This window comes from Plecotus auritus (genome assembly GCF_963455305.1).
Source record: "Plecotus auritus genome assembly, chromosome: 14".
NCBI lineage: Eukaryota > Metazoa > Chordata > Mammalia > Chiroptera > Vespertilionidae > Plecotus > Plecotus auritus.
In genome coordinates, this window is record NC_137780.1 from 16,654,440 (window position 1) to 16,679,222 (window position 24,783).

The 24,783-nt window shown below is 50.1% G+C and overlaps 2 protein-coding genes across 4 annotated transcripts in view; one reads left to right on the plus strand and one right to left on the minus strand.

Annotated features, from left to right (window-relative positions):
- LIN9 (lin-9 DREAM MuvB core complex component) overlaps positions 1-10,268 on the plus strand; it is a gene marked incomplete at its 5' end in the record, with an annotated part of 73,255 nt that extends 62,987 nt beyond the window's left edge. For all 3 annotated transcript variants that reach the window (XM_080651138.1, XM_080651139.1, XM_080651140.1), the window contains 3 exons: positions 6,507-6,686; positions 6,839-6,936; positions 8,844-10,268. In XM_080651138.1, the coding sequence (XP_080507264.1) occupies positions 6,507-6,686; positions 6,839-6,936; positions 8,844-8,949 (384 nt within the window). In that variant the 3' untranslated portion in view covers positions 8,950-10,268. The remainder of the gene's footprint in view (positions 1-6,506; positions 6,687-6,838; positions 6,937-8,843) is intronic.
- Positions 10,269-16,392: 6,124 nt separating this feature from the next.
- On the minus strand, positions 16,393-18,113 carry MIXL1 (Mix paired-like homeobox; the record flags this gene model as incomplete). The annotated part of the gene is made up of 2 exons (XM_080651047.1): positions 16,393-16,680; positions 17,709-18,113. The coding sequence occupies 2 exons, from the start codon at positions 18,111-18,113 to the stop codon at positions 16,393-16,395; spliced, it is 693 nt and encodes a 230-aa protein (XP_080507173.1).
- Between the last annotated feature and the right edge of the window lie 6,670 nt (positions 18,114-24,783).

The window sequence follows — 24,783 nt, forward strand, 5'->3', positions numbered from 1 at the left end:
GGGGCTGGGGTGACCCGGCGATCAGGGGAAGGCGATGCCCCCATCACACCTCTGCTGTTGCCACTGCTGGCAGTGCAAGCCTCGGCTGGCCCTGGGTGGCTGGGCAGCCTCCACCCGAGGCTTGCCTGCGCCTCGGGCCGGCCCTGGACGGCTGGGGGGCTGAGGGCGGGTCTGGCTGCGCAGCGTGCCTGCCACCCCCTTGGCAGGGCTGAAAGGACTGGGGGACTCCGGCGGGGCTGAGGGGACTGGGCGCTGCCCAGTGGCTATGGGCACCACCGTTTTTGTGACGGCGTGATAGTCAATGTGCATATTCCCTCTTTATTAGATAGAATGCTTGTTATCACTAAGTTATGATCATGCTATGTATACAATTTTGTTTCTCCCTCCTTTAAACTTTACATTAGAACTGTGGATTGTTGAACTTCAAACACATAAGTCATAGGGTTATTTGTGAATTACCATTATCATGCACATAAAATTATATATATGGCCCTATCTGGTTTAGCTTAGTGGGTAGAGCGTTGGCCTGCAGACTGAAAGGTCCCAGGTTCTATTCCGGTCAAGGCTGCATGCCCGTGTTGCAGGCTTGATACCCAGTGCAGGAAGCAGCCAATCAATGATTCTGTCTCATCATTGATGTTTCTATCTCTCTCTTCCTTCCTCTCTGAAATCAATAAATATATTTTTTAAAAATTATATACATGAATGTGGTTCAACAGTTCACCTAAAGTGTGAATTAAATGATTGATATGCATTTAGTATGCTCTTGCATTTGCATTCTTAGAGGTTTTATGTTTCCAGTAAGCCACCTTTATTTGTGATATGAGATTCTTAAACCATTAGCTTATTGGGATACTAGCCTCATAGATAAGTCCCAAAGATCTGCCATAGGTGATACTGTCAATCCATTATACTTGAACTTAGGGAAGTGAACTGTGGTTACCAACTGCTAAACTGTGAGTATATTTTACTCATTCCTCTGGCCGTTAATTGCCATTTACTTTTATTTTTCTGCTAGTTATCACTTACCTGCAGAGCACAATGTGTTGTCCTGCAAATAGATCCTCTCTGGACTAGCAGCTGTCCACGAGAGGTGCCACCAAGCAGATAGTGACGGTGCAGGCAGCCCGGCTGGTGTGCTCAGTGGTCAGAGCACAGCCCATGCACTGAGGTCTGAGGTTTGATTCATGGTCAGAGGCATGTTCCTGGGTTGCAGGTTTGATCCCAGGCCCTTTGTCAGGGTGTTTTCAGGAAGCAACCAATCGATGTGTCTCTCTGACATCAGTGTTTCTTTCTCCTCCCCCTCCTTCCCTTCCTTCCACTCTCTCTAAAAATTAATGGGAAAAAATATACTTAGGTGAGGATTAACAACAACAACAACAAAAAGATGACACATAACAAAGCTGATGATACATGCAGAAGTGGGTTGCCCATCAGTCTTTTTGTATAATTTCATTATGTACACAAGGCCATTTGTGATAGGCTCATTTTCTAATGAAGTAAAATTACTTAATTTTCAGAAAACTTTTGTGGAAGTATAATTTGACTTTAATATAAGAACATATCAGAGGGAACACTTATGACTAAGAAGTTGTGTTCCTAAGTACATACTATATATATGTGAACAGATATTTACCAAAAGATATACACTAGAATGTTCATAGCATCACTGTTCATTTTAGCCAAAAATTAGCAATCACCCAAATACTCATTAATATTAGAATAAATCAATAAATTGTCATAAAATTATACAATGGAATATTCTCAGCAATGAGAATGAATGAACTCAACTACATGCAACACATGGATGAACTCACAAATATAATGTTGAACAGATAAAATCAGACACAAAAGCATATATATATATAATGCATGATTTCATTTACCAGTATGTAAAACTCAAAAGCTAGTCTATGATGCTAGAAGTCAGAATGGTGGTTACCTTCAGAGCATTACACTGGAAGTTGGTGTTAGGAGGGCCTCTGAAGTAATGTTCTATTTTTTAATCTAGATGCTGATTTCTCAGGCGTTTGATTTATGAAAATTCATTAGTCCATATACTTTATGATTTGTGAACTTTTATGTAGTGATGTATATTCTTCCATTAAAACTTTTTTTAGAAAGTGTTGGAGGACTAGGCTACTCACTGCAGCTTTATTGGTAATTGCAAAATATTAGATAGAACTTAAATGCCACCCACAGGGGATTGGCTAAGGAACATACGGTGTAACCACACGTGGAGTGCTCTGCTGCTATGAGAATGAACCCAGAAGCTCTCTGTTTGCTGATAGGGAGTGTTCCAGGATAGAGAAGTAAAAAAAGGAAGGTACATGAAAGTACATACAGTAGGTTTCCTTTGGGGTAAGCAGAAATACACAGAAATAAAATAGACATGCCTCTGCTTAGTTTTTCCAAAACACACAGGAAGGATAAAGCAGAAAGTCATTTGGGAGTGGAGTAGGGATAGAGGAGTGAGGAGGAGTGACATTTCTTTCCGTGTTTGTTTCCTCAGCAAATACAGGTAAACTCTAAAATGGAATGCAAACAAATGAGCCTAACTGTATGTCAGGAGTAGCGTGAACACACTGAAGGGGGCAAAGGCAAATCCAAATGACTTGAACATAGTATTTTGACTATATAGCCTTAGTTTAAAGGTAAGCCAAATGTTTAACGAATACTGAACGCTCGTTAATAGGCTTTCTCTCATAGTGGTAAAGGATTAGCAATTCTGAAACACTATCCTAGGATTAAGCAAATCCTAATATATAGAAACCCAGGGTCTGTAACATCCAAAACGACCGAAGGCCCGACTGACTGCCAAGGGGGCTGCGGCTCAGGCCCGAAGAGAGGCCTGGAGAGAGAAGCAGGGTCTGAGCCATAGCCTCCGTGGCAGCTGTTGATCAGCCCTTGCCTCTCTCTTTCTCTCGGGGCCTGGCCAGCAGCCGCGCCTTTCCTTCTCTTGGGCCTCCGCTGGGGCTGCTGATCAGCCCCATCTCTCAGATCAGGCCCATTGATAGGCCCGGAGACGCTGACTGGCATAGAAACCGACCATTCAGAACCAAATTTGGGTGAAGTGTGAGGAGCCAATGGCTGCCTAGGAGGTGGAGCTTTTGACGCTGACTGGCATAGAAACGGACCAATCAGAACCAAATCTGGGTGAACTGTGAAGGCAGAACGTAAGGTGGGGGCTGAGGAAGGGTTTTAAGGGCAACAGTTGTTTGGTGTAAGGTGTAAGAAAGCGGTTCAATTTTTTAATGACCGGTTTGGCAGTATAGTTCATATGGCTGGGTATCAGTCCAGATATAGGGATTATGTATTTTTGTCTGGCAAGAGCATCTCCTCCTGATGAAAAAGGATCCCCCCCCATTTAAGCAATCCTATCCTATATAATCTATACTACTAAAAGGGTAATATGCTAATTAGACTGGGTCGACAGGCCAGCTTCCTGATGTCCGACTTCCTTCCGGACAAAGCCATGGTGGTGGGGGCCAAGGCAGAGGCTGTAAGGGGTGGTCAGGTCGGCAGGGGAGGGCCGTTGGGGGCGAGATCAGGCTGGCAGGGGAGGGCAGTTGGGGGTAAGATCAGGCTGGCAGGGGAGGGCAGTTGAGGGTGAGATCATGTCGGCAAGGGAGGGCAGTTAGGGGTGATCAGGCAGGCAGAGGCAGTTGGGGGCGAGATCAGGGAGAGCAGTTGGGAGCGAGATCAGGGAGAGCAGTTGGGAGCGAGATCAGGCCATCAGGGGAGGGCAGTTAGGGGCGATCAGGCAGGCAGGCAGAGGCATTTAGGGGGCGATCAGGCAGGCAGGCAGAGGCAGTTAGGGGCGATCAGACAGTCAGGCAGACAGAGGGGTTAGGGGCAATCAGGCAGGCAGAGGCAGGGGCGATCAGACAGTCAGGCAGACAGAGGGGTTAGGGGCAATCAGGCAGGCAGAGGCAGTTAGGGGCGATCAGACAGTCAGGCAGACAGGGGTTAGGGGCAATCAGGCAGGCAGAGGCAGGGGCGATCAGACAGTCAGGCAGACAGAGGGGTTAGGGGCAATCAGGCAGGCAGAGGCAGTTAGGGGCGATCAGACAGTCAGGCAGACAGAGGGGTTAGGGGCAATCAGGCAGGCAGAGGCAGGGGCGATCAGACAGTCAGGCAGACAGAGGGGTTAGGGGCAATCAGGCAGGCAGAGGCAGTTAGGGGCGATCAGACAGTCAGGCAGACAGAGGGGTTAGGGGCAATCAGGCAGGCAGAGGCAGGGGCGATCAGACAGTCAGGCAGACAGAGGGGTTAGGGGCAATCAGGCAGGCAGAGGCAGTTAGGGGCGATCAGACAGTCAGGCAGACAGAGGGGTTAGGGGCAATCAGGCAGGCAGAGGCAGGGGCGATCAGACAGGCAGGCAGGTAGGTGAGCGGTTAGGAGTCAGCGGTCCCAGATTGCGAGAGGGATGTCCGACTGCCGGTTTAGGCCTGATCCCACAAGGCCTGGGCCTAAACTGGTGGTTGGACATCCCCCAAGGGGTCCCCAGTTGGAGAGGGTGCAGGCTGGGCTGAGGGAATCCCCCCTCCCCGTGCACGAGTTTCGTGCACCAGGCCACTAGTGATTAAATAAGTATATGAGGATAATGGGAGCCAAGTCTCTCCCTATTGGAGAAAGGACTTATCAAGAAGGGGAAGACTAGAACGAACCCATTGGTATGCGACTAGAATAGGAAGAACCGTATGAATTCCTGGTTCATTTTATTTTTATAATATGGGTATAAGTAAGTGTGGATGTGTGCTGAGAGAACCTAGAGCTGTGACACCCTGATAGCACTGAGCATACCCAGCATCCAAATCTCAGTGTCTAAGCACAGCTCTTTAATAAAAGGAAGCAGCACTCCTTGGAAAAGAGACTGACCCCAGAGCTGGAAGATGAGCCTGGACCATCTTATTGTGTCAGGGAAGTAAAACGTGCCCCCAGATTATGGGGACATAGCAAAAGATACCAGTTCAACAGGATCCCCGCTGGTCAAATCTGGGACAATTTGAGCTTCAGCGTAAGTAATTATTAAGAAATTATAACCCATTGAATAAAGTAAGATCCATGAGTCCACTAATATTAATTATTTCTTAAGGAAAAATTCTTAATACTTAATAGTAAAATATCAATAAACATAGAAGGAATGATAAGAATAGAAAGACACCATTTGTCAACTATCATAGTAATATTTGGTAAAGATGAGAATCATCAATAGATGCTAAAACTAGTGGGTAAAAGTTTGATGAGGAACATAATCTTTACAAAGCCTCACATTATCTCTTCACAAATACTTATTAATTACTAAGGGGCAAATCCTTTACTTTGGGGAAATCTGCAGACACTTAACTACCTGAACCAAGTGATCAGATAACATCACAGTAATGGGACAGGTCACCCTCAGGTGCCTCCTAGTCACGATTCACAGAGAAGTCAGCACGTTGTGGTATTCCTGCCCAAACTGCGTAAACTCAGTGTAGTCATGAGGAAACACAAACCACATTGAGGGATGTTACACAAAATAATTAGCTGGTACTCTTCGGAAATATCAAGGTCATGAAATAAAGGAATCTAAAGGGACATGATAACCAAAAGCATTCAGGGGGAAAACAGCTATGTGTGAGACATCATTGAGTCAATTAAGAAATTTGAATATGGACTATTAGAAAATGAAATTATATCAATGTTAAATTTCCTGAGTGTGATAACTGGACTATTCTTTTTTTTTTTTTAATATTTTTTATTGATTTCAGAGAGGAAGGGTGAGGAAGAGAGAGAGAAACATCAGTGATGAGAGGGAATCATTGATTGGTTGCCTTCTGCACGGCCCTCACTGGGGATTGAGCCTGCAACCTGGGCATGTGCCCTTGACTGGAATTGAACCCAGGACCCTTCAGTCCACAGGCAGATGCTTTATCCACTGAGCCAAACTGGCTAGGGCAACTGCACTATTTTTAAAAAATATATATTTTATTGATTTTTTACAGAGAGGAAGGGAGAGGGAGAGAGAGTTAGAAACATCGATCAGCTGCCTCCAGCACACCTCCTACTGGGGATGTGCCCGCAACCAAGGTACATGCCCTTGACCGGAATCGAACCTGGGACCTTTCATTCTGCAGGCTGATGCTCTATCCACTGAGCCAAACTGGTTAGGGCTGTACTATTCTTATGTAAGAGAATATCCTTGTACTAAGGAAATAATGAGTATTTAGGGATAAAAAGTATAAGGGAAAAGAATTATATATACACAAACAGAGAAAGATCAAATGTTAAGTCAAATGCAGTAAGCCATAACCAGTTAGTGAATCTGGGTAAAAGGTTATCTAGAGTTTTTGTTTTATTTTCTTTAGAGAACTGTTATAGGAGAAAAAGACTTCTAAGGTAAGAGTGCACATGATTTTTGTCATAAATGCTAGTTTTGTAAAAATCCAAATCTGAAAACGGTACAAGCACACAAATGACATGGCTTTATGAAAGTGCATCTTACGTGTCATTCTTGTGTCCAGCTTGCTCCGGACCAGGGGCTGCAGCCTGCAGACCAGCCCACGGACATGAGACGGAGGTGTGAGGAGGAGGCGCAGGAAATCGTTCGGCATGCGAATTCCTCCGCAGGGCAACCCTGTGTTGAAAATAAAAACCTGACTGACCTCATCTCCAGGCTTACAGCTATTTTATTACAAATTAAGGTAAGTTTCAGAGAAAATGTTTTCTTAATATCGACACCTAAATGGACTATGCTAATTTGTTGCTAAAAACTTATAATACATATGTTAGATTGGGTATTTTTTTGTCTGTAGTTGAACTATAAATTAAACTTTGAAATATTTTTTCCTTTTAGTGTCTAGCAGAAGGAGGAGACCTGAATTCCTTTGAATTCAAATCACTTACAGATTCATTGAATGATATCAAGAGTACAATAGATGTTTCTAATATCAGGTAATTCATGAGATGTACCCTAATCATTTTTATATTAAATCCAGTGATTTCCAGTACTAGTTTTAAGAATTATGCATATTTGTGAAGTACTTACATAATTTGTATCCTTTAAATACATTGTAAAAGAGCTTTTCAGTTATATCCAGTCTATTGATAGAATAGAAACTTCACGTGGAATCCTATCTAATAAAAGACTAATATGCAAATTAACCATCACTCTGCTACACCCACAAGCCACGCCCACCAGCCAATCAGGAGCGAATATGGAAATATACCCAACCAAATGGCTACGGCCACAGAGAGCAGGAGGGAGGCTTGGGTTTCCCCAGCAATGGAGGAAGCCAAGCTTTCCGCCTGCCCTTGCCGGCCTAGGCCTCCACTCAAGGCTACAAAGTTTCAATGATAGAAGATACATAAACCCAAACAGAAATGGCGGCAGCCATGGAGCTGGAAAGAGCAGGAGGCTAGGGTTGCCCGCGGCGATGGAGGAGGCCAAGCTTTCTGCACACCCTGGACGGCCCAGGCCTCGCTTAAGGCTACAAAGTTTCAATTATAGAAGATACATAAATCCCAATAGAAATGGCTGCCGCTTCGGAGCAAGCAGAAGGCTTGGCTCCGCTCCAGGCTACAAAGTTTCAATTGTAAAAGATAAATAAACCCCAGATACCAGGGCCTCCGCTTGGGTTGCCAGGGGGCGTGGCCGGCCTGCAAACCACCACAGGCCCATCGCCCAGGCCGCCCCATGTCTCGAGGGAACCCCCACCCTGATCCAGGACACCCTTCAGGGCAAACCAGCTGGCCCCCACCCATGCACCAGGCCTCTATCCCATCTAATAAAAGAGTAATATGCAGATTGACCATCACTCCAACACACAAGATGGCTGCCCCCATGTGGTCAAAGATTCTGCCCCCATGTGGACACAAGATGGCTGCCACAAGATGGCCAGCAGGGGAGGGCAGTTGGGGGAGACCAGGCCTGCAAGGGAGGGCAGTTGGGGGGACCAGGCCTGCAGGGGAGGGCAGTTGGGGGTGACCAGGCCTGCAGGGGAGGGCAGTTAGGGGTGACCAGGCCTGCAGGGGAGGGCAGTTGGGGGGGACCCAGGCCTGCAGGGGAGAGCAGTTGGGGGGACAAGGCCTACAGGGGAGGGCAGTTAGGGGTGACCAGGCCTGCAGGGGAGGGAAGTTAGGGGAAAACAGGCTGGCAGGGGAGCAGTTAGGCATCAGTCAGGCTGGCAGGGGAGTGGTTAAGGGGTGATCAGGCTGGCAGGCAGAAGCGGTCAGGGGCAATCAGGAAGGCAGGCAGGCGAGCAGTTGGGAGCCAATAGTCCTGGATTGTGAGAGGGATGTGCGACTGCCTGTTTAGCCCCGATCCCACCGGGGATCGGGCAGTTGGACATCCCTCGAGGGGTCCCAGATTGGAGAGGGTGCAGGCTGGGCTGAGAGACATACACCCCTGTGCACGAATTTTGTGCACCGGGCCTCTAGTTTTTATATAAAGGAATCAGAAAATATATAATATTTAGTTTTTTAAAAAAATAGATTTTTATTGGTTTCTGTGGGGAAGGGAGAGGGGGAATTGGACCGTTGACCACCTGGTTCATGGGTCCATGCTCAGCCACGGAGCCACGCCAGCTAGGCTCGGTTTTGGTTTAGCACGGAGGCTCAGCAGAGAGGCAGAGAGAGTACCTGGTCCAAGGGCTCGTCCTCTTTCCATCACTCCTCGGCTCCTTGCTGCTTTCGAGTATATGTTTTCAGTTAGTGCTGACATAGAATTAGGGCTAATGTGAAGGGTAGAATCCTTATCTTAGCTATTTCCTAATATTCTTAGCAATTTTCCTTTTTTTAAAAATTGTTTTTAATATTGTGAAATAAAGCAGTTAACCATGTTTCTTCTTTCTTTTCTTTAGTTGCTTTCAGAATAATGTAGAAATCCATGTTGCACATATTCAGAGCGGCCTGAGCCAGATGGGAAACTTACATGCCTTTGCAGAGAATAACACCAACAGAGACTGAGCAGAAGATTTAATTATGCCAACTGCATAGGACATTGTTTTCGAGAAGTTCTTTTCCTTCATAGAGGCTTCCAACACCAAATCACCTAACTGCTGGGAAACAAGGGAAACTTGTATCTCCAAATAAGGCATTTTAATATACTGTACTGCTTCTTAAACCAGCATTGCTGACCATCAGTATATTTATTTTTCTTTTATTATTCAGCTGCAGTAGCATTGCTTGTATTACATATGTTTATTAGCAAGTAGTTTTTAAACTGGAAATGTCTGAACATACTTTCATGGAGGAATGCATTGGCCATTTTTTAATGTGCATGAATTCACATTAATGTACACGTGCAGACAACTGTAGTGGAGAACATGGAGAAGCGGTCTTGTGCACACGTATGGCCATGTAGGAACTGCATCTGGAACACGGCAGCTCCAGTTCTTAGTCGGTCACCACCTCGGTCTTCAGAGAACATCACGAGCTGTGGGAAGCCCTGGAGGGAAGGCAGCACTGGCAGGAAGATGGGAAACAGGCTGTGCGAGTATAGATAGCATATACTTGCAGTGTGACCTGGTTCTGTAGATCGTTTTATAATAATAAATATTTTAATTTATCATAATTTATAAAAGAAACCTTTGTTGTTTGTCTGTTGAAAGAAAATGAAGGAGCAGGAAAAAAACATTACTTGCAAAATGCTGAATCTCAGCAAGTGGATTTGGCATGTCTTTCCCCATCAATTCAGGGCAAAAAGTGCTATTGTTACGAGATTTATTAAAAAAGAAAAGACTGATAACTCACTATTTTCATATTTTTTGTTTATTTGCACAACTTTTAGACCAAATTACTAGTTAAAACCCACAATATACCATTTATAAAGTAAAAAGATTTTATAAGGAAAACAACACCCGCGCTGTGAAATACAGAGAAAAGGTTTGTATTTGGTTGTGGTTTTTTTTTTGTTTGTTTTTTTAAAGAAAATCCTAAAATAATAATCTTGTAAAAAGTGTATTTGGAATTCTCTGTTTTAATATAGAATATTATAAAGTCAAAATATAATAAATTGTTTTCAGATTTGGAATTTAAGATATAGCTGTAGAAGTGGCTTTAATTCTTTTAGATGTCTCATAAAATGAGACTTTTATATATTAATGTATAAAAAAACGAGATTATTTTCCATTTTAAATTTTTGTATAGTTTAAAAATGCTTCCATATTCTGTGCCACTGCAGAACTTTAGTGCAGAGTTTATATTTAGCTCAACTGTTATGTTAATTAAGAAAAGTATAAATCTTTTATTCTTAATATTTGTAATTCTAAATAAATTGATCTATGAAAATTAATATTGTCTACATTTTCATCCTATCTAATAAAAGGGTAATATGCAAGTTGACTGTCACTCCAACACACAAGATGGCCACCATAAGATGGCCGGCAGGGGAGGGCAGTTAGGGGTGACCGGGCTGGCAGAGGAGGGCAGTTGGGGGGAACCAGGCCTGCAGGGGAGGACAGTTAGGGGCGACCAGACTGGCAAAGGAGGGCAGTTAGGGGTGACTGGGCTGGCAGAGGAGGGCAGTTGGGGGTGACCAGGCCTGTAGGGGAAGACAGTTGTGGGGGACACAGGCCTGCAGGGGAGGGCAGTTGGGGGGGATCAGGCCTGCAGGGGAGGGCAGTTAGGGGGGACCAGGCCTGCAGGGGAGGGCAGTTAGAGGTGACCGGGCCAGCAGGGGAGGGCAGTTAAGGGCAACCAGACCTGCAGGGGAGGGCAGTTAGGGGCAACCAGGCCAGCAGGGGAGGGCAGTTAAGGGCAACCAGGCCTGCAGGGGAGGGCAGTTAGAGGTGACTGGGCCAGCAGGGGAGGGCAGTTAAGGGCAACCGGGCCAGCAGGGGAGGGCAGTTAAGGGCAACCAGTCCTGCAGGGGAGGGCAGTTAGGGGCAACCAGGCCTGCAGAGTAGGGCAGTTAGGGTCAGCCAGGCCTGCAAGGGAGAGCAGTTGGCGGGGGGGGGGGGGGGGGGCAGGGGGACCAGGCCTGCAGGGGAGGGCAGTTAGGGGCGACCAGACTGGCAAAGGAGGGCAGTTAGGGGCAACCAGACTGGCAAAGGAGGGCAGTTAGGGGTGACCAGGCCTGCAGGGGAGGGCAGTTAGGGGTGACCGGGTCGGCAGAGGAGGGCAGTTAGGGGCAATCGGGCCGGCAGGGGAGCAGTTAGGCGTCGATCAGGCTGGCAGGGGAGTGGTTAGGGGGTGATCAGGCTGGCAGGCAGAAGCAGTTAGGGGCAATCAGGCAGGCAGGCAGGCGAGCAGTTGAGAGCCAGCAGTCCTGGATTGTGAGAGGGCAGTCAAGCATCCCTCTAGGGGTCCTACATTGGAGAGGGTGCAGGCTGGGCTGAGGGACACTCGCCCCCCCCCCCTCGTGCACAAATTTTGTGCACCGGGCCTCTAGTTTAATATAAGTTGATAAGTATTCCTTCTATTTAAGAAGTTCTAAGGAATTATAATATCTATTCAATTTTATTTTTAGGGGAAACAGTACAGATTAATTACTAACTTGTTCTGAATAATAAAACCATCCAATCTTATTTTAAGGAGTTTTCCCATCCCTGAGGAAAACACTAAGTAAGTGAGTTACTTGGCTTATACAGACCGAGTAAAAGGTCACTTTAATGTATTCTGCCTAGCATGAGGTAAGGATTTTCTACATTAAAAATATTTTTATTTGTTTTAGAGAGGAAGGGAGAGGGGAGGAGAGAGAGAAAAAACAATGATAAGAGAGAGTCATTGATTGGCTGCCTCCTGCACACCCCACACTGGAGATCGAACCCACAACCTGACCAGGAATCAAACAGGCGACCTCTTGGTTCTGGGGTCAACGGTCAAACAATGAGTCACAACAGGCAGACATACATTTCACATCTTACATTTCTTAAGGCTTACTCGTCACACTTAAAGTATACCTCATTTTGCACATAGTTAAGTGCTGTTGTCTTTCAGTGCCATCATGTTGATGGCAGGAACGGTGCTAAGAATGTATTTGAATTTTATTTCTGTTTAGGGAAGAAGAAATCCATGTAATCCAAAGCAGTCATTTTGGGTCGCTGAGCATCACTTTGAATGATGCTGCCACTGCCTCCCACCTTTCTGGAGCTCTAAAGAAAGCCCTCAAAGCCAGGTTGAGTGAAGAAGCAAGCACACCATGTGTTAGATTTGGTTCTTAATTACTTCGTTAGTTTAAAAATCAGATTCACTTGCTACCATTCAGAATCTACCAAAAGATGTGCCTATTACATATTTTCCCTCGAATTCATGCACTGTTCTCCTTCTTTATTATCATTACCACTCTCAGCGCCCCCTGTCATCCCTAGCCTGGCACGCAGTTCACTCAGCCCTCCTCAAACGCAGCCATCGTTAAGTGATATTTGTAAAATGCAGAATTGGTCCTGTTTCCATCTAAAGTCCTAGGGCTCTCAGGACAAATGCAGAATTCTTGCAAGACCTGCAAAGCCATGCGTGGCCTGGCCCGCCCTCCCCACTTGTCAGTCCTACACCTGACTCCACAGTGCCGCTGCGTTCCTCTCCTCGTCACCTTGGTCCCCATCATCCTACAGATCTTACCTGCAGCATCCGTTCTCAGAAGCTTCCCTCGACTGCAACACATCTTCAGGCCTTCAAGCACCTTTCCTCCAGCACGTTGGCCATTTTACATTTCTTTTGAGTACATGCTGTCTTCGTTGCTCAGTGAGGGGAAGGACTCTGGTTTTCTCATCATGTATTTCCAGGCCCTGGTAAAGCATCTGTTCATGGGCACCAAATATTTGTGGAATAAATGAACAAAAAGAGCTTCAAAAGAGCTCTAAGCAACGGGAGTGCCACTGGAATAAAAGCATGGTCTTCCACGATGATTGCGTTGAAAGATGAGACAGTGGTCAGACCTAGAGATTCTGATTAGGGGTTCCCTTTGAACCTATGATGTTATCACTAGTCTGGATTAAAAAGGCCAGGCCAGCAGGAGGCCTTGTATGAGAGTGGATTGATGTGGACTGAGTCAGTCTCAGGTTCGAGTCCCGGCAGTCCTCTATTAGCTGGGTGGTTGTGAACCACTACTTGAATTAAGTTTTTTTATCTTAAAATAATAGTCCTTATTTGGCAATTGTGAGGACTAAACATATGATGCCTGTGACACATTTAACAGACAGGATCTCTTAAGAGTTTGATAGAGGTGCGGACTAGAAGATCCCACAATTTTTAAAAATTAAAAATGTAACAAAATACTTTAAATTGTTTGCTGGGGAAAACAACATAACAATATAAATGCAATAATATAATTAATAAGCTAATTACAACGTTTACTTTTTTGGTTTTATTTTGATTTTTCATGCTGAAAGTGCTAGGATATATGTAAGAAAGTGGTTTAAACATTTAGAATTCTCATTTAAAGAGCTCAGAAAACTATGAAAATCTATGAAATACTTGGAATTCATATTGACAGAGCTGGGAAATGTTTAGGAATGTGTTTGAAACTCATGGAATACATGTCGATAGAGCTGTGATATCTGTTGGGAAATGTAAAACAGTAATCATTCGTGTTTAAAGTGCTTTTTAATGTGTACCACAGTGTTTAAACCACATAACTTACACTGAATGAGCTGGGATTTATGTATGAGAGTGGGTTAAACACTCAGAATTCACATGGAGAGAGCAGGGAAATGTTTAGGAATGTGTTTGAAACACTTGGAATACATGTTTGTTTTCTCTTTTTTTTCTTTATTGATTAAGGTATTACATGTGTCCTTATCGCCCAATTGCCCCTCACCCCCCCACTCACGCCCTCAGCCCCCTGGTGTCTGTGTCATTGGTTAGGCTTATATGCAGGCATACAAGTCCTTTGATTGATCTCTCCCCCTTACCCCCACCCTCCCCTGCCTTCCCTCTGAGGTTTGACGGTCTGATCGATGCTTCTCTGTCTCTGGATCTGTTTTTGTTCATCAGTTTATGTTGTTCATTATATTCCATAAATGAGTGAGATCATGTGATATTTATCTTTCTCTGTCTTATTTCACTTAGCATAATGCAATCCAGGTCCATCCATGCTGTTGCAAATGGTAAGAATTCCTTCCTTTTTATAGCAGCGGAGTATTCCATTGTGTAGATGTACCTCAGTTTTTTAATCCACTCACCTGCTGATGGGCACTTAGGCTGTTTCCAAATCTTAGCTATGGTGAATTGTGCTGCTATGAACATAGGGGTGCATATATCCTTTCTGATGGGTGTTTCTAGTTTCTTGGGATATATTCCCAGAAGTGGGGTCACTGGGAGAAATAGGAGTTCCAGTTTTAGTTTTTTGAGGAAACGCCATACTGTTCTCCACAGTGGCTGCACCAGTCTGCGGCAAGGTTTACTTTCAGATGTGATCCTTGGTGGACTGTAAGTTCAAAGTGCTATGTCTTTCAGTGAATGTGTCTCATTTGGCCGTGTCGCCATCTCCCAGTCACTGACGGAAGCTCTCAGCTCTGGCTACCCCGCCAGGGCCCTGAGCACACTGTCTGGCACATAGCCAGCACTTAACACGATCATCGCCATGTGATCATCTCATTTGCGGTTTCAGATAGTTTCTAGGTTCAGAAGTCACGTTTCTACTAAAGCCTGAACTATCTCCTTGTTGCTCTTGATAGTGGATTTGGAACTCTGGGAAGTGCAAGCCATTTGAATAATACCTCTGTGAATATCAGGGCAGCGGCATGTAAATCTCCAGGACATGGCACCTAGCTCAGACTCTTGCAGGAGCCAGCAATCAGGAGTCCTGGCCCTGGCTTCTCTCCAGCTTTCTCCAAAGCGCAGTTTACAAGGAAACCTCGTCTCTGGTTCCCTCACACAGTTTCCTTTGGCCCTCAGGAATTTGAAAACCCTCAAAATATTAAAACAATGATTTATCTCAGGCTAACTTAGAAACAGTCATTTATATACATTCTTAATATATAAATTGGGAAAGAGAAATCTGAAAGGAAAAACTCATGTGATTAAACTTTGAACAAGCCAAAGATATGTTTTTAACCAAGTTAAACTTCTCAGCACAGCGGCCTGCGGACACGAGATTCCTGGCTGAAACTGCATTTGCAGAGACTTTTTTCTTTTCAAAATGCTTTTCATGGTCACGTGATGTATACTGATCACCTGGGCAGCAAAACGCTGTCTGAAGGCCAGAATGCATTTCAATAGAATCACAGTGAAACATTGTGGGAGACATTTAATAACCCAGGACTGGCATAAACGCACAGTAACAAGTGCTGAGGTTAATTACTGTTGGAGCGATTGAAGTAACAGGGCGAAATCGGATTACAGAAAATTTCAGGCTTCAGAAAGAAGGGGTCTCCAGGGTTCTGAAAGAGGTGTTTGTTTGGTTCCAAAAACGGAAGGGAGTGTCTTTGAGAAGGCGGCATAACTGTGGGTGGGTGACCCTAAGAGCTGCGTGACTGTGCTGTGGGTTATGGGTGGCAGTCGTCTGGAAGGGTAATGGGAGGTTTTCATAATTTGGTAGCAATTTCTGGAGAGAGTACTTTTTTTTTCTTTACTTTTACACATGTGGTTTTATTATCTTTTGGGTATGTGAGTTAAGTCAATTAACTTTCTTTACAGTTATTTTAATTTGATTCTGAGAATGTTTAAATCTTATTCATTTTGCAGTAATTCGCTTTTTCTAAACAACTTTTAGCTTTACTTAAAAAAACTATACATTGAGTTTTTACAGAGATCTGTTTGTTAAATTGTGAAGTATTTGACACTTGTCTTAACAATTTTAAAAACCAGGCACAAAACTCTGTATTTTAATCCAGCAGTCCAAAAGTGTACTCCCACTTTGCAATTTACCCGTCTCATCTAAAGAGGGTAGTTCTTTAGAAGTTGAGAACCTAGACACAGGGAGCTCGCGGAACCACCTGGACAGAGTCCTGGGAGCCACAACTGAGTGTGGAGATGCGGGCCGGATAGGAAACAGTGAGCCGTGGTGACAGGGTGAGGCTGGAAGGCGGTGGGTACAGTTTAAGGTATAAACCTTGGAGGAAGCAGGAGAGGAGGGCGGTGGTCAAGCAGAAAGGGAACGGAATCGAGCCAATCGAGCCGAGGCATTCTGCGAAGAAGAGACTGCGTTCTGAAAAACCGACCTAAGAAAGAACAGGACTGGCATGAAGTTAGCAGGGACGGAGACCGAATTGAAGGAGCCGATCTGGAGTGGACAGGTGAAGATGAAGCCAGAAGTGGCGGGGAGGGGAGCGGGCTACAGAGAAAACCTGGGCCTGGGCGGAGCTTCAGAGGCAAAGGGGAGGAGCCTCCACAGGTGACAGGTGACTGTCAAAACCACCGAGATGAACATGGATGTGTCCTTAACATGAAGCCAGAAAGGACAGGGCTCCGGTGTCTCCCGGGCTGCCGGTCGTGGCTGCTCCGAGAGTGTCCTGGATTCTAGGTCCCTCAGGAGCTCGCGAAGGCGGAGACGAGGTGCTCCTCCCAGGAGTCCAGCTTGGAGGCCACGTCCTCAGGGAGCGCGCAGGGGTCGCAGTTCTGGCCTTGGGAGCCAGGGTCAGAGGGCAGGCAGTTCACATCGACCTGAAGAGGCGGCTGCGGCTTCAAACACGACGCTCCGCTGCTGGTGCCGGTTCCGTGAGCCTCGGGGTGGGCGAGGAGCGCGGGCCGGGCTGCGGGCGGCAGGGACTTCCCGCTCTGGCGCCGCGACTTGGCGCGCCGGTTCTGGAACCACACCTGCAGGAGGGCAGGCCGGGTGAGGCCTGGGGCCGCGGCTGCCTCCAGGGTTTGCCCCGCGTCCCGGGAACCGGCCGGCTCCTCCCCACGGGGGACCAGAAACAGAAGCGCGCACTAGAGTCTGAGAGGGAGACCTACTGTGCGTAAAGGCGATAGATGTTCAAATAACGCAGAACACCAACGTTTAAGATGCCTGTACTCCCTGTTAAGTGAGTCAAGGACGTGTGTGCCAGGTGGGCGTCCCCTCCTGCTCTCCCGGCAGATCCTGTAGGTGCGCTGCTTAGGGACCCGGGGCGCCCGAGCCAGGCCCCCCGCGGGGAGCGCTCCTGCCGGAGCCGGTGCGCCCAGGCGGAGGCCTCAGCAGCACGCAAGCTCCAGAATTCTCTCTCAGTTAAGCACCAAGTGCACCTTGACCAGAATTTTCAACTTGTGGTAAGCTCATTTGGTTCCAGCTTGACCGCAAAACGCTATGTCCTTTGCACCCGAATTCCAGACCGAGTCCCTGCCGGGCAAGTGGCCCAGGGCCCGCGGTAACTTGGTGACTCAGCCCGCCCTCTGCGCCTCCCCCCCTCCCCCGGAGGGAACCCCGACTGTGCCGCATCGCCCTCTTTCTCCAGGAAAAAGTGCGGAAACTCCCTGCCGCCTGCGGCCGAGGATTGACTTTCTGACTATTTCAAGGGGCCGGTCAGCCACCGCGGAGGGGCCTCGCCATTACGCTCCACACGCAGAGACGGGCGCGCGCCAGTCACTTCATTCCAGCCTCAAGGCCCCGCCGCGGTGGGTGCTGACAGGGTCCCTAACGACACCAGTGATAGATCCTCCCTTCCCCCAACTGATGGACGGTTTCAACCAGGACGCGGAGGCCCAGGGAAGTCCTTGCCAACAATCCTAAGTGAGCGGCCGCGGCTGCTGCCCTGGGAATCCCGCCGCCAGCCCTCCGCTCCGCGCCCCGCCCCGCAGCCCGCGCCCCGCCCCGCAGCCCGCGCCGCCCGCCCTCCGCCCCGGCCCCGCGGCCGCCGCCCGCTCACCTGGATCCTGGACTCGGGCAGCAGGGTAAGCGCGGCCAGGCGCTCGCGCAGGTGGATGTCGGGGTACGCTGTCCGGCGGAAGACCAGCTCCAGCAGCCGCAGCTGCTCCGGGCTGAACGCCGTGCGCTTGCGGCGCTGCGACGCCGACGGGGCGGCCGTGACTTTGGGGGGCGCAGGCGGGCTCAGGCCAGCGGGGGCCGGCGCGGAGGGCCCGGGGCCCCGCCCCAGGAAGCCGGGGAAGGGGGCAGGGGCGCAGCGATCCGGGCCGGGTCCCGAGGGGTGCGCGGGGAGCAGGGCGGCGGCGGGGCCCGGAGGCGGCGAGAGGGTCCCGCCGTGCGTGGGCCGGTACACGGGGAACGCGGCGCTGTCCCCGAACCGGAGCTGGCGGGACCCCGCTGTGGCCATCGCTGCCCGACCCCGTGTGCACCGCGAGGGGCACGGACTGCAATTATACGGCCCCAGGGCCCAGGGAGGGGCCGGGTGCCGGGCGATCAAAGGGTGCACGGAGGGAGGCCCGTGGCCCTTGGGGTGTGAGCCCGCCCTCGGCCCCGCCAGACACCGGCGGGGAGTAATCGCTTCCGCCGACCGTGGGGTGCGGGAGGGAGGCGTGAACTTGGGCCCGGAGGCCCCCTCCGGCCCCTCCCTGTCCATGTGCCCGCCGGCCCGTGCGCCGCAATCAACATCCCAGGGGAGGTTTGCTCCGGGAGGGGCGGCGAGGGCCGGAGCGGGCAGAGCGCCCCCGCCCAGGGTCCGGCCACCCGCCCGCACCGGGCCAGGCCGGCCTCTCTCTCCCCGACCCGGTGGCGAGCCTGCCCGCCGTCCCGCGGGTCATCAAAGGCGTCTGTTTACACCCCGCTACGTGCCAGACCCGTAGAGGCTGGTCAAACAGCCGGCCCGACCCCCGCGAGCCTCCCACACATGCTGATCAGAGGAGGGGTGCAGATGAGGGGCCCGAAGGGGGGCAATGACACCTGGGGAGGGGGCGACCCTTTTGCCTGGAATGTCCGCGTGGGCCTGGGAATAAGGGTCCCTTAGGCGCGCAGGGTGGTCACGTTTAGCAAACGCAGGACGGGGCCTTTCCGGAGGCGCCCCGCTATGCTCCAGACGGGTCCAGGGGAGGACGCTGAGGGCTCCGGGGGGGTGTCCGCGCCCCCTGCCTCTGCCCCTGGGCTTCCTGGCAGGGTCCCGTCTTGTCCTGAGGTGCAGTATGGCGATGGTGTGTGCCTGCGTCCCCTCCTGGATTATCAGGGTGAGAGGGCAGCGCCCCGCTTCTCCCTGGAGTCTGCGGAGCGTCTGCCTGGCGTCCCCCGCATTTGCGCCCCCCGCGCCCCGCCAGCCCCCCTGTCCTCTGCAGAGTCGGCTGTAGCTGAACCCACAAGACCACGCTTCCTGCTCCCAGAACCTGAGCCCTGGTTTCCCCGCACCATTCACGGTCCATGACCCTCAGGGGCCTCTGTTGGGAGGGTCTTTCAGGGTCCCCGTCCTGCCGCCAATGATTCTAGAATGCTCTGAGGCAACCTCAGGAAGAGCTCGGGTGTCCCCCCCTCCCCCCGCCCCGGACATTCTCGGGGCTGCGGGAGGAGTTCCGCGCTGGACTTTCTCCGGGGGGTGTGGTGTCCCGGACTGCAGCCCAGACCCCCGCCCAGCCCCGAGGCTCGGAGAGGCCGCCTGACATCCACGCCTGTTGCTGCACCCACCTCCCGCCACGCCTCTCTCTCTCCCCTGCCCCTTCTTCCTTATGCCCCCGCCTGGTCCCTGGGGACATTTAGGCAGAAGGTGGATGGGATGGGAGGCAGTCATTCTGTCACCAACTCACAAGCTGTTTCTGAAGTGTCCCTGTGCTAGGCTGTGCTTTATGGGTGTTTCTATGAATTAGGTATTTGTGCCCCATTTTTTTTTTACAGTGAATTTATTTATTTGTCAATCCTCACTTGAGGATATTTTCCCATTGATTTAAAAAAAAAACATATATTTCTTTATTTCAGAGAGGAAGGGAGATGGAAAGAGATAGAAACATCAATGATGAGAGAGAATCCTTGATTGGCTGCCTCCTGCATGCCTCCTGCATGCCTCCTACTGGGGAACGAGCCCCCAACGCAGGCATGTGCCCTTGGCTGGAATTGAACCGGGGACCCTTCAGTCTGCAGGCCCTTCACTGAGCCAAACCGGTTAGGGCTCCCATTGGTTTTTTAGAGAGAGTGGGAGTGTCTCAATTTTATAGACCAGGAAATAATCCACCATCTAGACAGGCCAATGACACCAAAGCCACTGCTGAGTTCCTTGTCATGTTAGGTAGAAGGTGAAGGCCCTGTTCCTCTCCGTGGGGGCGGGGTGTGTGTGTTTCAGGCTCATTAGGTTCCCAGTCACCTGCGGTGGTGATGGAGCCAGATCTAGGCAGACCTGAATTCTGTTGCTATAGTGATGGAGACCAGGAAGCCAACCCCCGGAAGAAGCCAGAGGTCTTGGCTGCTGGCTGTCAGCTGAGGTTTAACTACCAGGGATGGTCCAGCAACCCAGAAGCTCTGCCAAGGGTCAAGGGTCACCGGTGTGGGAATCTGCCAGGCCCCCAGCCAAGTCTCATCCCTCCGCTGTGCTCACTGGGGGGCCCCAGTGGGCCAGGAACAAGGACCTGCCCAGACGATGAAGGCCTGGCCACACATGGAAACTGGAGATGGTTTGACAAAAAACATCTAACCAAGTGTGAACGACAGTTTTTCTCTGTCTTTTAAACTGGTGATAAGACATCCCAGCATTTCTGTTGTGGCATAATAATGACCCAAACGAACTAAACAAGCATGTTTTTATGGCTTTTCCTGGGAGTTTGTGTGGCATTATAATCTTCTGCATTGCACTAGATCCCAGCCTTACTCCTCTCTCCTCCTTTTGCTGAAAATGGAGTTTTAATCGTTGTGCTTGTGTGTCCCTGACCAACACCCTTGTTGGTGAGGAAAGCGTGGAGACCCAGGGCTGGAATTCGAGTGAAGGGTTGAGAGACTGTTTTATTCCCTTTGATGCGCCTTTACTATTATTTTTAATCGTATGTATGTATTAGTGTTATAAGTACATTTTTAAAGCCTAGTTTTTTGATGACTAAATGCAATGTGGGATTTAGAGTCAGATCTTTAAAAAACAAAAATGGATATTAGTGCCTGGCCGGCGTGGCTCAGGGGTTGAGCGTCAACCTATGAATCAGGAGGTCATGGTTTGATTCCTGGTCAGGACACATGCCCGGGTTTTGGGCTCAATTCCCAGTGGGGTGTGCAGGAGGCAGCCGATCAATGATTCTCATCATTGATGTTTCTATCTCTCTCTTCCTCTCTGAAATCAATAAAAATATATTTCTTTTAAAAAAAGGACATTAGAGAGAAAACTGATGAAATCTGGATTAAAAAGAAACAATTAATTTTAATTTATTTATTTTTAAATATATTTTATTGATTTTTTACAGAGAGGAAGGGAGAGGGACAGAGAGTTAGAAACATCGATCAGCTGCCTCCTGCACACTCCCCACTGGGGATGTGCCTGCAACCAAGGTACATGCCCTTGACCGGAATCGAACCTGGGACCCTTCAGTCCGCAGCCCGACGCTCTATCCACTGAGCCAAACTGGTCAGGGCAGAAACAATTAATTTTTAAAAACAAGAGCGGAGGAGGCAACGTAATGGCTTTCCCAATGCGCGTGGGACTTGTGTGATGAGCGGTAGCTCACCAGATGTGAGCCTCCGCAGGTCCTCCACGGCTCTGATGCGTCCACCCCAAACTCAAATCAGTTCCGCTCCTCGTGGGTGTGACAGATGCCCGTGAAGTCGGGCGCTTTTCACTAAACGCCACGTCTAGATTCCTTACTCAGTTCCCTGCCGCACGCGTACAACGAACAACTTGTTGCTTCTTCCCTACCTGTATCCCACGTTGGACAATGGAAAGAGCCCAGTCCTTGGCAATATCTGAACAAGCAATGATCGCACGTTATTTTCCCCAAATAGAGGAGCTGTGGGATTGAAGCCGTTTCCCAGAGGCTCCGTGAGTGCTTTCTTCCACCGCAGCGAGCCAGCGCAGGACTTCCGAAGAGCCCAGTGAGCTTCGCGGCCCTCGCCCACCCCGGGCTCACCGGCTCGCCACGGGATTTGCTTTTGGCCAGAATTTATACTTGGCCTGTCGGTCTCGTCTGTTGAAATAGACGCGGTGGGAAGGCCTGGTAAGATAGAAGGCAACCCTCGGAGCTGCTTTCTGTAGGAGGAGGGAAGGCCAGTAAATAGAAGTCAGGATACACTGCAAACGCAGCAGCTTGAAACAAAAGAGGTGTTGTCTGGAGCAGGCTGCGGAGGAGGGAGCCATGCGGGGCCACTGGCCGCTTCTGCTCCTCATTTCCCACCGTGGTCCTGACTCCCCGAATCTCTGAGGCCTGCCTTTCCTCTCTAAGTGCTAAGTACCCTCTTCCCCAGGCCTCTTTGTTGCTCAGCGAGCCCTCCGCCCTGCCCCACGGCCTGGGTTGTGAGCCTGGTTGTTTATTGGAGAGAAAACCAGGAAAGGCAGCCCAGGGGAGTCGACGGCTCTGCTTTCACCTTGAGACCCCGCAGCTGTTTGCCCCTTTGATCCTGGCCTCACTTTGATTTCGTCGCTCCTGCCTGGGCCTCCCCAGTCCCCAAAGTGTATTTCAGATCCAGTGGTTACAGAGGTTGAGAGACACCCCCGGAAGGTATTGATGTGTCCGGAAAGGGATAAACCTTAAGAAGCGTTCTTTGTTTAGTGAAACCCCTACATTCACATAACGAACTCGGAATAGATTCTGAACCCAACAGGTTGAGTTTCTTAAAATGATTCCTTTTCTTCATTCAGGTTTTTCTACCCAAAGCCTCTGTTTGAGCCTTTCGCGACCCCGGTTCACACAGCAAACCAATACAGTTAAAGGAAGTTTTCAGTTTTAGAGAAAGGAAGACCTGAATTTTCCTAGTTTGTGTCTCCACACTGGACAAAGAACTGAGACAGCCAGCAGCATGTTTGATCATCACACCCACCGCTTTGTGGCTGCTTCCTGGAACATTAAAACGTCATAATGGACCGAGCATGACAAACAAAGGTTGGTCTCCCCTGAAGGGTCTACGGAACAAACGCTTTATTCTGGTAACAAAGAGAAGCAAGCAAGTATTTATGCTGCCTTTTCTGACGCCTGTAACTCAGGCTCAGCCGGCGATGAAGAAGCGTCTCCCTGTGGAAGGGTAATGATGAACGAAGCAGGAACGCTAGAGCTGGAACCCCCCACTCCGCCACCGCTGATGAAGCCAGGAGCCTAAGCGAGGACCACACGCAGCACCTCGGAGCCCTTCTTGCCAAATGCAGAACCAGAGGCGAATCCAGCAAAGAACCCTTCACCCTGGAGGCCTGTCTTCTCCCCACTGTCCCGTGCACGTTGCTGGGGGCTCTGGGATGAGTTCTGGGGGACCTCCAAGAATCACCTGATCTGTTGTTAAGCCTCCCATGACATGAAGGTGCTGGAAATCATGTCAGCCCAGGTGGCGATGAGCCCTCCGTCGAGGGGCCTTAGAACGGTTCCTTTGGAAGTCTGGGACAAGAGACTCCAAGCTGAGCTACGGGGCACACCCCCTGGTGCAGCCTCTCTGGGGCGGGGTGTGCTTTGGGGTGCACGTGGCTGTGGGAGCCCACCCCGGCCCTGTGCTTGGTCCTGGCCCTGGGCAGGAGTGGGTGGAGGTGGCAGGGGTCCTCTCCCAGGGCGCAGAGCTGAGGCGCCCGCCCAGCAGCCTCCTAGAGGAGAGAAGCCTCCTATGGGTCACAGCAGCCCGAGGACCAGGCAGTCTCCTGCTGCCTCCGGTCGGCCTGAGGGAGGGCTTCCCGCGGCTCAGCCCTCGGGGCACTGAAGGCGGCGGGCCTTTGCGGGCACTGAAGGCGGCGGGCCTTTGCGGGCACTGAAGGCGGCGGGCCTTTGCCGGGCACTGAAGGCGGCGGACCTTTGCGGGCACTGAAGGCGGCGGGCCTTTGCCGCGTGGTTTCACGGAGCCTTCCTTCCCGTGGCTCCGCAGGGTGAGGGGTGACTGGAGGAGGACATGAGTCCAGGAGGTTTGAGGTCATTGGAATCAGAGCCTTTTGACCAAATCCAGGGTTTGTGCTCCCCCTTTAGGCCATCCCTCCTCACCTCTCAAATCCCAACACCCCACCACTGGGCCTGCTCATGGGTAACGTGGTCCTCGTCCTGATTCGGGGTCCAAACCCCGCCCACCTTGTAAGACCCAGTTTAAGTCCTCCTTCCCCTGCAAACACAGATTTCTCTCCAGGCCTGCCCTCAGCTGCCCTCACAGTTCCAGAGTTCCCAGTCATTTCATGTGAGTCCTATTTCTGCAGAAATCAGACATAAACCACAGACAAAAAGAAAAGAACTATCCTATATAATAAAAGCTTAATATGCAAATTGTTCGACCGGGAGTTCAACTGTTGCTATGACGGGCATTGACCACCAGGGGGTGGCGCAGAACATGGTGGGCATTGGCGATGTGGCGCTGGCAGTGGGTGGCAGTGGAGGCGCTGCTGGCCCCAATGGGCCTCGATGAGAGCAGGACCACGGCGGGATAGTGGAGCAGGTGAGCAGGCAATGCCAGGTCAAGGTGGGTATGAGTGGGGGCCCAATCGTCCTGCTGATCACCCTGCAGACAGCGGGGCCACTGCCTGGCTGCCAGGCACTGAGGGAGTGGGCGGGGGGGGGGGGGGGGCTGCCCCGACCCATTGCTCCACAGATGGGCGACCAGCCGCCGCAGGCCCTGATCGCCTGATTGGGCCAGGCCCCGGGCTGGGATGGGGAACTGGGGGTGGGTGGCGGCAACCAACCTCCCATGGTACCCGGGTGTGGGGCTGCGACCTCTCACCAGCTACCTGGGGGCCAGGGTGACAGGACAGAGGTGTGATGAGAATGTGGGGTGAGAGTGTGGGGTGTCTGCTGAGCTGGCTCTCACTCCCCCTGCTACCCTCCCCTGGATGCCAGGGCTCACACGCTGGGGAAGCCGGGCGTCTGTGAGGAGCCCGCCGGGGAGCCACCCTGCAGCTGCCAGGACCACAGGGGCTGGACGGG